This window comes from Macrosteles quadrilineatus, unplaced genomic scaffold, assembly GCF_028750875.1.
Source record: "Macrosteles quadrilineatus isolate MER2022 unplaced genomic scaffold, UCM_ALF_1.0 Scaffold_30__1_contigs__length_1495292, whole genome shotgun sequence".
Taxonomy (NCBI): domain Eukaryota; kingdom Metazoa; phylum Arthropoda; class Insecta; order Hemiptera; family Cicadellidae; genus Macrosteles; species Macrosteles quadrilineatus.
In genome coordinates this window covers 394781-405595 of record NW_026542623.1, presented here as the reverse complement: position 1 = coordinate 405595, position 10815 = coordinate 394781, and the positions used below count along the sequence as shown (strand labels likewise).

Here is a 10815-nt window from a genome sequence, read left to right as displayed (position 1 = left end):
CCTAGGACTAGGTTACTAAGTTTACCGTTTTATCATTATAAACTATTAATTGATTTGTAGAATCGACAAATTTGTATTATTTATTTAATAATGCCGGTCGATATTAACAGACTCACTGAAGGTTGGTTGGAATTAGAAAGTGATCCAGGATTGTTCACATTGCTCTTAGAAGATTTTGGAGTTAAAGGTGTGCAAGTAGAAGAAATATACGACCTACAAAAATCCCTGGATAGTCCAGTTTATGGATTTATATTCCTTTTTCGCTGGATTGAGGAAAGAAGATCAAGGAGGAAAGTCGTTGATCAAAGTGACATTTATGTAAAAGATGAAGAAATCGTCAATAACATATTTTTTGCTCAACAAATGGTACCTAATAGTTGTGCCACTCATTCCCTCTTGTCTGTACTTTTGAATTGCCATAACATCCATCTAGGCAGTACTTTGAGCCGACTTAAAGCTCACACTCATGGTATGTGTCCAGAAAATAAGGGATGGGCTATTGGTAATACACCCGAGCTTGCTAGAGCTCATAACTCACACGCTATGCCTCAAGCCAAACGCAGGCTCGACAAGAGCACCGGAATAAGTACAGGGAGGTGAGTTGCCTTTTCAGTAATAGCCTAAGGCGGGTCACACCAGAGAGAGCCCTCTATGCTGATTCAACTAAATGAACTTGACATTTTTTTACGATAAATCGGCGAATTAACCTAGGTACTACTAAGTTAGCTAATAAAACCTTCCATTCTTTCATGGAAGCTAAAGAAGTATTTTAAATTAATTTCATTTCTTACTATCAGGTGGCTGCACTTTAGATTTGTTTACTTCGAGTCAGGTAAAAAATGTTACTTACCTATGGGGTTGATTTATATATGTTGTCGATTTTCGAGCCGAGCAGAGCCTAGCCTGGCTTGAGAGATCAAGCCCAAAGTCAAAAAATCAAGCTCGAGCTGATTTTCTCAGTACTCAATACAATATTGCCCAATTAAAAATAACATTTGTTATGTCCGCAAGGATCACGCTCTCGAATTTGAAAGATTAGGCCTACGCTTTTGCCGTGATCGCGGAAATTGACGAGAACATTTCCCTGCGAGGTCATGATGACGATGTTTACACGGCCGCTGGAGATGTACAATATTTTGCCGCAATTGCGAAAAAGAATAGTAACGTTTCTTTTTCCGTAAGAGATCTATCTAGGATTTTGCCGCGATTGCGGAAAAATTATTTCCCCGTCACCACGGGTCACACGAGATATTAGGGATTGGGCCATGAGCGCAGGAGACGATAAGTTAATGTTGTTATCTCAGCTGATGATGTCATAGGTTTGGCTGCAATATCGGTATAAACTATTATAATGTAACCCATGAATATGGGAAGTAGTCACAATTTTGCCGCGATCATTATTTTATTTATTTATTTATTTTTTTCTAGGACGTTAGGCACGAGCCCGGAATTGTTTTTTATATTACTTTGGCCTAGACCTATCAATTATCAATTATTTAAGATGGGGACGCCACTATGTGCGTATTTTAACCCAAATATGAGTTAAGGATTAGTGGCGCGATCTTGTAGTCTTGTTAGTGACTAAGGCCGACATATTCCTTAGACACAGCTGTTAATTAATAGCCCATCTTATCTTATCTTATCTAACAGGGGCAGGTCAAGACCCTAAAGCACTTCATCCGAAATTGAATTATTGTGCACCCCAGACAATAGGCCATAGAGCTAATGGCAACTAAGGGACCTACAGTTTATAGTGGAATCCGAACCACATTTTCCCTTGTAATTAATTAATTGGTCTAGGGGTAATATCACTTACATAAGGTACAAGCTCTCAGAGACTGGTTCCAGGTAAATGGGTTGGTTATGACTGATGATAAAACTCAGCTTATAGAGTTTAGTTCTAATAACAATCAATATTAAACAGATAAAATTACAACATCAAAATCTAAAATGCCACTGCAGCAAAATGTGAATTTTTAGGTATAACTGTCAATGAAAATCTTAACTGGAAATAACAAGTTATTAATTTGATCAAACGATTAAACCACTGTATTTTCTCTCTTCGCGCAATCAGACAAGCTGTTAACTTCAAGACTCAGCTTACAGTTTATCATGCTTATTTCTCTTCAATAATGACATATGGTATTCTGGTTTGGGGAAACTCATGCCGCTCCAACAAAATATTTAAATAAAGAGTATAAAACAACAAAATATTTATCAAAGTAAATGTCAAAATATTTACTTTGAACAACATTAACTCACCATCACCAACAATGAACTTCAAAATGTTTAAACTTCAACAAAAAGCAATTAGAATTATTGGGCGAGTTCCTCGTAGAACTCCTTGTAAAAGTCTTTTTCAAACATTTTCAGTTTAAACATTTTATGTTCACTATATTTTAGAAATTTCAAATTGAGTTAAAGACAATCTGTCCTCATTCATGACCCAACCCTTTCATTCCCATCACACTAGATTTAAGAGTTATATTAAGCCTGAAACCCATAGATTAGAGAAATTTAATTTATCTCCCCAATATATAGGCCCACAAGTTTACAATAAGTTACCACTCTGCATAAAAAATATTGATAGTAGGCCTAATCCACAGTTCAGATCCACCCTAAAGACCTGGCTAAAAACAAAAAAAATTTTCTATCGAATGTTATTTAAATAGGGACGTTAAGTTAGATTAATATTTTAGTAAGACATTTTTGTTATTTCTTAGTTTTAGTATTATCCTGTGTTTAACCTCTATGCTTATTTAACTAATATTTAACCATATGATTTTATTTACTTTTCTACAGTGTTGGGGAAGCTACTTTTAAAATGTAGCTAGCTACAACTACTGCTACATTTCCAAAAAAGTAGCTTAGCTACAGCTACAGCTACAGTTCCGAAAAAGTAGCTAGCTACAACTACAGCTACAATGAAATGTAGCTATAGCTACAATTTTAGCTACTTTTCCAAAGACGTTACTTTTTATTCCACGCACATTAGGTAAACGTAAAATTAATTGCAACTACCTTTTTATTGAACAAACATTGAAACAAAAAATGTCAGTATTGTATCTAACATTACTTGGAAAACAAATTATTCCTAGATTGTATTTAATTTGTTGGCATTATAAACCTAAAATTACAACAACAGAACCAAATAGTTGGGTGACCCATCATATTTAGTACTTATTTTTAAATATTGCATCATTTTTAAGCATCTTATATGTAAATTTCATTAAGTTCAAAGGACATACAAAAAAACTATATTTTAAAAGCTCATTTTATTTCTTTAATATAGATTAATTTATAGATGTCTCATATCAACAATTAAGACCAATAAAACTGTAAAACTATTATTTAAAAATACTTTTTTGTGTTACAGAGCCTAGCCTACTGAAATTGGAGTTTAATTCCTTTTTTACATTTAATGTTAAAAACGACATTGCTATAACTTTTAACCATAGTGATAAGTTACTTGTTCTATGAATAACACTTTTCAATGTCAATAAATCGTCCTTTATTGTCATTATGCATAGGACAATTGTGCTTCAACCTAGTTGGTACAGAAAACAGTATTCAGCAACTTATTCTGAAATCGGCTTTTGATTTAAAAATGTTAAAATTTGTAAAGTAAAAATAACATGTAGGCCTACTTTTGGCTATGTAACAAGTTGGCTATAGTAGGCTTGTTCTTTCAAGGACTTAACATTTATATTCCTAATAATTGAACTTGGAACTTGGTATTCGTCTTAAATCATAGCATAGCCTAGGAATAGTCCTATACAAGAGCTGTTAGCAGGAGCAAACTATGCTATTTTTTCAATCTAAGTTTCATGTTATATGGAGATTTTTTCGTTAAGTTACAATTATCATGTAGTCTAGGCATATCTTAAATCTCATCAGGTAATTTCCTCTTTGTTAATCTAGTAAATCTTTGAAAAATCTTTGTAATCTAACCAAGGAAGGGCTTGTGATGATGAACCACAATCAACAGCTGAAGCTAGAACCAGCTTTCTCATTATTTTAAAGTTTAGTCTTGGTTTCCATTAAAACCCAAGTTGAAACAACACTATCAATATAATAAAGAAACTAAATTGATTACTAATTTCCCTGTTAATCACTTACAAGCATTCAATAGCTTCTCTTGTCACCGGTAACGTTTAAACGTCGTCTGCAACTAGCGATTTTATTTTATCTGACAGTAATCATAGAGTAGTAAATTAAGGAAATGAGAGCCAAAAATGTGGATAACACTCAGATAATGGCCTCCATGTCCACACAACATTGTAATAGGGAATGAAACGGCTGCAACCAGTTGTATGAAGCCAAGAAAGTAGGCCTAATTTTTTTGAAAATCTCAGTTTGAAAGAGGTTGTTTCACGTACGGTTGAGGTTATGATAAAAATCACTATCTCAAACAATGTTAATGTAGCGAGAAAAGTAGCTAAAATTCCGCTACAACTACTTTAAAAATGTAGCTAGCTACAGCTAAAGCTACAAAATCTTAAAAGTAGCGTAGCTACAGCTAATGCTACAAAAAAAGTAGCGCGCTACTGTAGCGTTGCTACTTGTAGCGCGCTACTTCCCAACACTGCTTTTCTATAATAATATTATTCTTGTATTAGTGTCTTGATTAAAACAGTTTAGTTTCTTTTGATCTTTTAATTTCTTATTTAAATAAGAAATAGAACATGGCGCAGTCGAATGAAGAACCCGTATCCCTAAACATTAAGCCTCCTGAAGCCTTTTCCTTCAACCCTCAGGACTGGAAGACATGGAAGACTCGTTTTGAGAGGTATTATTCCCTTAGTAATTTAGCTCTACATTCTGGAAAGCATCAGATTGACATGCTTATCTACTGTATGGGGGAAAAGGGAGAGGACATACTTAATTCATTCAGTTTAAATGACAATGACAAATCTAATTTCAAAGCTGTTATACAGAAGTTTGACGATCATTTCCTTCCTAAAAAGAACTTAATTTTTGAACGGGCTAGGTTTCTAAAACTTACACAAGGTTCCATGCCGATTGAGAACTTTATCACAGACCTTCACAATCATGCAAAAAACTGTGATTGGGGTCAAATTGAAGAGGAGATGATTCTGATGGTTTTGATTATTGGTATGCGGGACGAAACACTAAGTGATCGTCTTCAACTTGAACCCGAATTAAAACTAAACACAGCTATAAACACTATCCGTAGATCTGAAGAACTATCAAGACAGAAACAAACTCTTAACTTGACTGACATAGCATTAATAAATAAAAATACTCAACATTTAATTAAGATAAACATCTTTCCAGCGATTGATCTCTTTAAACTTGAAGGAACATGGTTCGTAGTAATCACTGACTGTTTTTCACGTTATTTTGAAATAGCTACATTAAAGAACCTGTCAACTGCTGAAATAATCGAAAAATGCAAATCTGTATTCTGCCGTCACGGTATACCAATTGAGCTACGATCTGATTGTGGTACACAGTTTGCTACCAGATACACTGGTCTTGAAAACTCTGAATTCAAAAAGTTTGCTCAAAGCTATAACTTTAAACTTGTGACAAGCAGTCCAAGCTACCACCAAAGTAACGGTGCAGCTGAAGCTGCAGTCAAAATAGCGAAGAGTGTACTAAAGAAAAACAAAGACGACCCATATTTAGCCCTCCTAACCTACCGCAATACACCTCTATCCACAAGTGGATACAGTCCTGCTCAGCTAATATACAACAGATCACTGCGAGATAACCTGCCTGTTTTACCTAAAAAACTTGAAATCAAACCCGATCTCTCTCAACTAAAGGAAAAAGAAGATACTTACAAAGCATCTTACAAGAGAAACTACGATAGGCGCTACGCTACAAAAGAACTTCCATCGCTGCCTGTAGGTAAGAAAGTATGGATCCAAGACCTAAAAAGAGATGGTATTATTATCAGCTTAGGACAAGAGCCAAGGTCATACTGGGTTAAGACAGGAAACACTACGTTGAGAAGGAATCGACACCACCTTTTGCATTACAAAGGTAATACAACCAAACCGAACAATCCTATTCCTTTATCCATCAAAGATACAACGTCAGATCCTCTGCCATTTACTACTGTTACTCAAAACAACTCTTCCCTATCAAATACTGCTGAAAGAACAACTACTACACCATCTAGAATAACTCAAGATAAAAGTAAACCTTTTTCACGATCAACTACTCCCAATCAAGAAGCTGCAATAAAACAATCATCAAGAGGCAGAATTATAAGACCTACGAAACGTTTTCCTGACTAAACTCTGAAAAGAAACTCAAAGGGAAAGATGTTTAACCTCTATGCTTATTTAACTAATATTTAACCATATGATTTTATTTACTTTTCTATAATAATATTATTCTTGTATTAGTGTCTTGATTAAAACAGTTTAGTTTCTTTTGATCTTTTAATTTCTTATTTAAATAAGAAATAGAACATCCTGTATGACACTATGTCCTGTCAAATGATGTAATGCATAAAAAAATAAATAAAATCCATTGGTGATTTGGCGGGGTTTGAACCCGGGACCCCAGGGGCTCTATTTTTGAAATGGTTGACTGTTGAGTTGAGTGTCGAGTCATTCCATTTCCAATCGTTTCGTATTTTTGAAACGATTGACGGTCGACTTATCCAACCAAAACTACTCACCACCTACTGAGCTGTTGAGTGGACGGTTGACTGCACTTTCTTCTTCCTCTTTCGGTAAAAATTGCTTTTTTTGAGTCGACGCCATATTGTTATTGCTTTAGTTTATTAATTGCGATTTAGAGGTTATGTATTTGTTGTCAATTTATTAGCACCCAATACTTTATGCGATTGTTTTCTGTAGAATAAGTACATTTTAATTTTATTTACTGTGTCAATACTAGACTATTTAATCAAGGGTTTTATCCTTGTTGGTATGTTTGAAATAGACTAGGCATACTAATTGAACTTATTATAAGATAATTATTGTTATTAGACCTATGATTTATGGTATTAAAGATTGTGGTAGAGAGAAACAATATCATAGTTTGTTTCAATACCATTCACCTAATAAAGGAATCAAATTAATTTAAGTTACGATATGCTTTCAGTGCAATGGTAAATAGCCGCTTTAACCTAAATAAAAACACAATTAAAAATACCCCCGCCGCAGCAAACCTGCAGACTAAGCGAATTTCCATATGTCTGATTGGATTTACACTAAAATGTCTACTTAAAAATTTAACATTTATTTCCTATTTAAATAGAATTATTTTAACAGGTACTTAGGTTTGCTGCATCAGGGAGGGTAAAACTTTTTTTGTAAAATGTTAATAGTTAGTAAGAAATAAAAACATTTTCCAAATTTGATCAAAATATGTTCATAAACAAGCAAACTACAACAGTTTACTCATTCTCCATAAGAATAACATGGGAATTTAAAATTTACATTTTTTTGGAATTTTCTCCGTAACCATTAGGCGCATAGTAACACTTCAATATACTAAATTATTTTTTTTTTAAGCTCTACAAAATGGTTTGAAAAGATTTTGCAAAATTTTATTTTTTTTGGGTCAAAAATGGGAAAAACCTATTTTTACCCCATAAAACCCCCCGTAAACCCCCGTTCCCATAGTCCGATCATGCTGGTTCGCGAACTCGTTCGAGTTTATCCCGCCTTACACCTTCAAACCAAATTTTATCAAAATCGGACAAAAATTACTCAAGTTATCGTGCGGATGGACACATATATATATATATATATATCTATATATATATATATATATATCTATATATATATCTATATATAGATATATAAAAATTTGAACGAATGGTGTTTTTGGCCTCTGGGGACATCAAAATGAAAAAGTAAATCGGTCCCGGGCCTAGGTCTTACCATGAGACCTACGGTAATAGCTACTTCCCTATAGGGAAATTCGCTAATAACATAAAACAAACCGATGAAGGAAACTAAAATAAGGTGATGTGTTCCGAAATAGAGACGAAGAAAGCAAATAATAATGTATTTAGGATATGCCTAAACTTATAATTAGCTACACCCTAAAACTAACATCCATAGTAAATTTTATTTTTAATACTTGAGTTTATATAAGTTAAGGTACTTTTGCAATCACCAAGATTAAGCAAGGCATAACCTCAATCTCTCAAGAACGGAGTTGACAGTTTACCTCAGTGTCTCGAAATATGGTAGATTGAGATTAGCTGCCAGATTTTAGAGTAAGAAGAGGTTAAATCGAAGACGAAGATCGCAAGAACTCTGCATTGTGATTGGTTCAAAATGACGTCATTTGAATTTTGTGCTGTCGTATGCCCTACATTTCCAAAACGAGTCACTCAACTAGTGATTCCCAACTCGATTCCCAACTGTTGGGTTTCAAAAATACCAAATCCTGTTGTTGGTTGAGTTGAGTGCTGACGATTGACTCAACTGTCAACCATTTCAAAAATAGGGCCCCAGGAACCGGAGTCCAGCGCTCTAACCATCGGACCAGCTCGCTCCCCGCTTGCCGCGATTATGGAAGACAATTAATTATGACGCCTCGGGAGATGCCGTGCCAAGTTTAGGTGGTACGGTAATACATGATGTAATACATGGGTTTTTAGAGGTTATTAAGAGAGGAGGGCCCGGCGAACAAACTTGCGGGGGGCTCTTATCGCCGCCACTGGCTCTGCACATGTATTGAAATATAGCCTACATTTACCCCTCTTTCTTTAAAGATACCTATTTGAAGATTTTATAGAAAATAATGAGCTACCCTATAATTATAACTTACAACCTTCTATATGCAGAGCTTCCTTGATTTTAACTGTCTATTATTTTTCAACATGTTCATTTGAATACATTTCTAAGAAAAGACGTCATCATGATCCAAAACATTTATTTAGAAAGTGATTTTAATGTTTTATTAAAAATATGGTATGTGCGTAATGTTTTACAAAAATATTTAAGTTTCTAAGAAAAGCATGACATCCAGCATAAGTCTATAGGCATTCAACACCAAAAATGTTTAACATTTTGCAGATATATTAATGTCATGTTTTTTTTTCAGGTTCACTGGGGAGGCCTATCATTTCGTCAGCTACGTACCCATCAATGGAAGACTGTTTGAGTTGGATGGTCTCAAGCCATTTCCAATGGATCATGGTCCGTGGAATGAGAGTGAAGATTGGACAGATAAGTTTCATAGTGTGATCGCTGATCGTTTAGGTATTGCTGCCGGTGATATACGCTTCAACTTGATGGCTGTGGTTCCAGACAAGCGGTTAGCTATCACCCATAAGCTGAATATGTTAAAGACTAATAGACAAATTGTCTTGGAAGCTCTTCAGCAATTGGTAAAGCTCAATCATCCCGATTTGGCTGTTAAACCTGAAAAAGACTCAAAAGGAAAATCGGAAGATACAAAAGTTTCTCCTGGAAGCAAAAGGAAGGAGTCAAACAAAGCGATAGAAAATGGTCTCGACAGTCTTGCATCAATAGAAGATGCTCTTGATCTGGTCACACCCAATAAAATCCCAAGAAAGCAGCATTCACCTAGAAAACACAGTAATACTGAGGATAAAGAAGAGAAAGCAGAAAAATCTGAAGATACCGATGAAAACTTGAAAACTTCTCCTGTAAATAGCTGTGAAAGTCTAGAAAGACACAATCTCTCCAAAATATCACTTATTGTAACTTCGGACGAAAACGAACAAATAAAACCTGAGATATCGGAAACCTCCAAGGCAGGAGAGAAGATGCCAGATTATTCTACCCCTCTAACTATCCAAACATCACCTGCTCCAAGCACTTCGAGCACAGACACTTCTTCTGAAGTGGGTTCAGCGTTCAACTCTCCCACCCAAGCTTGGGGCTGGAACTCCGGACAGAGCAGTCCTAACAATGCCAAAGATTTCAAGAAGTTTGTTGTTATCAGAGTGGCTATGGCTGGCAGTGAAGAAAAAATGGATTCTCCAACTAAATCGAAGCGAGATTCTCTCGGAGTTCGCAAAGTCTGTCTGGACGCTGGAGCATTACCTAAAGGCTGGGAGAAACCGTCGAGTGGGAAAGTATCTGGAATGAAAATTAGCCCTTTAGCCTTGAGTAACAAACTGAAATCGGATGAAAGTGGTAAGAAAATTGAAACTCCACATCACACGTTTGCACCGAAAGACTTGCTAGCTTTACTTAAAAATCTTGAAGGTGAAATAAGTCTTTGTGAGGGTAATTTGAGAGATGAAAACGAGAAGAGGAAGAAATACAAAGTAGATGACTGCAGGCGAACTCACAACTACGATGAGTTTATTTGTACTTTCCTATCGATGTTGGCTCAACAAGGAAAATTGGCTGATTTGGTCCAACAACACTTGATGTTCCAGAAAAAGCCAGGCATCACACCTCCTCGTCCTCCAGTCGTCAAACCGGCACCAAAGAAACACGACTCAAAGAACCACTCAGCCAAACGAAGGAAGGGTGGGTCCAAGCACCGAAAGCGGAAGTAAACCTGTGGTAATTATGTAATAGGTTGATGGTTTTTTTCAAGCATTCATGGAATTTTAGTGTAGGGTACAAAAACGCATAGTATAGATATTTTCCAGGTTGAAACACCAAGATGAAATGTTTTTCCATTCAGTATCTTGCATTTAATTTTTGATTGGCCTACTTATAATATTTTAAGTTATTTAAACCATTACCTATATAGTTTTAAGTATGTTTCATGGTGTTTGAGTGCGCTGATGCTGAGTAAAAGTGTTTTCTCTTATTTTAGGCTAATTTTACAGTGTGTGCTTTTCAGTTATAATACAAGAGAACTAGTAAAATACTGTAGTTAATCAGATCG

General features: G+C 35.3%; 1 protein-coding gene across 1 annotated transcript; it reads left to right on the top strand.

The window, feature by feature from the left end:
* The first annotated feature begins 13 nt into the window (after positions 1-13).
* Positions 14-10737, top strand: LOC129005684 (ubiquitin carboxyl-terminal hydrolase calypso-like). Its single transcript, XM_054434647.1, has 2 exons — positions 14-596; positions 9046-10737. Exons 1-2 carry the CDS (start codon positions 91-93, stop codon positions 10475-10477), a joined length of 1938 nt encoding a protein of 645 aa, XP_054290622.1. The 5' UTR covers positions 14-90; the 3' UTR covers positions 10478-10737.
* The last annotated feature ends 78 nt before the right edge of the window (positions 10738-10815 follow it).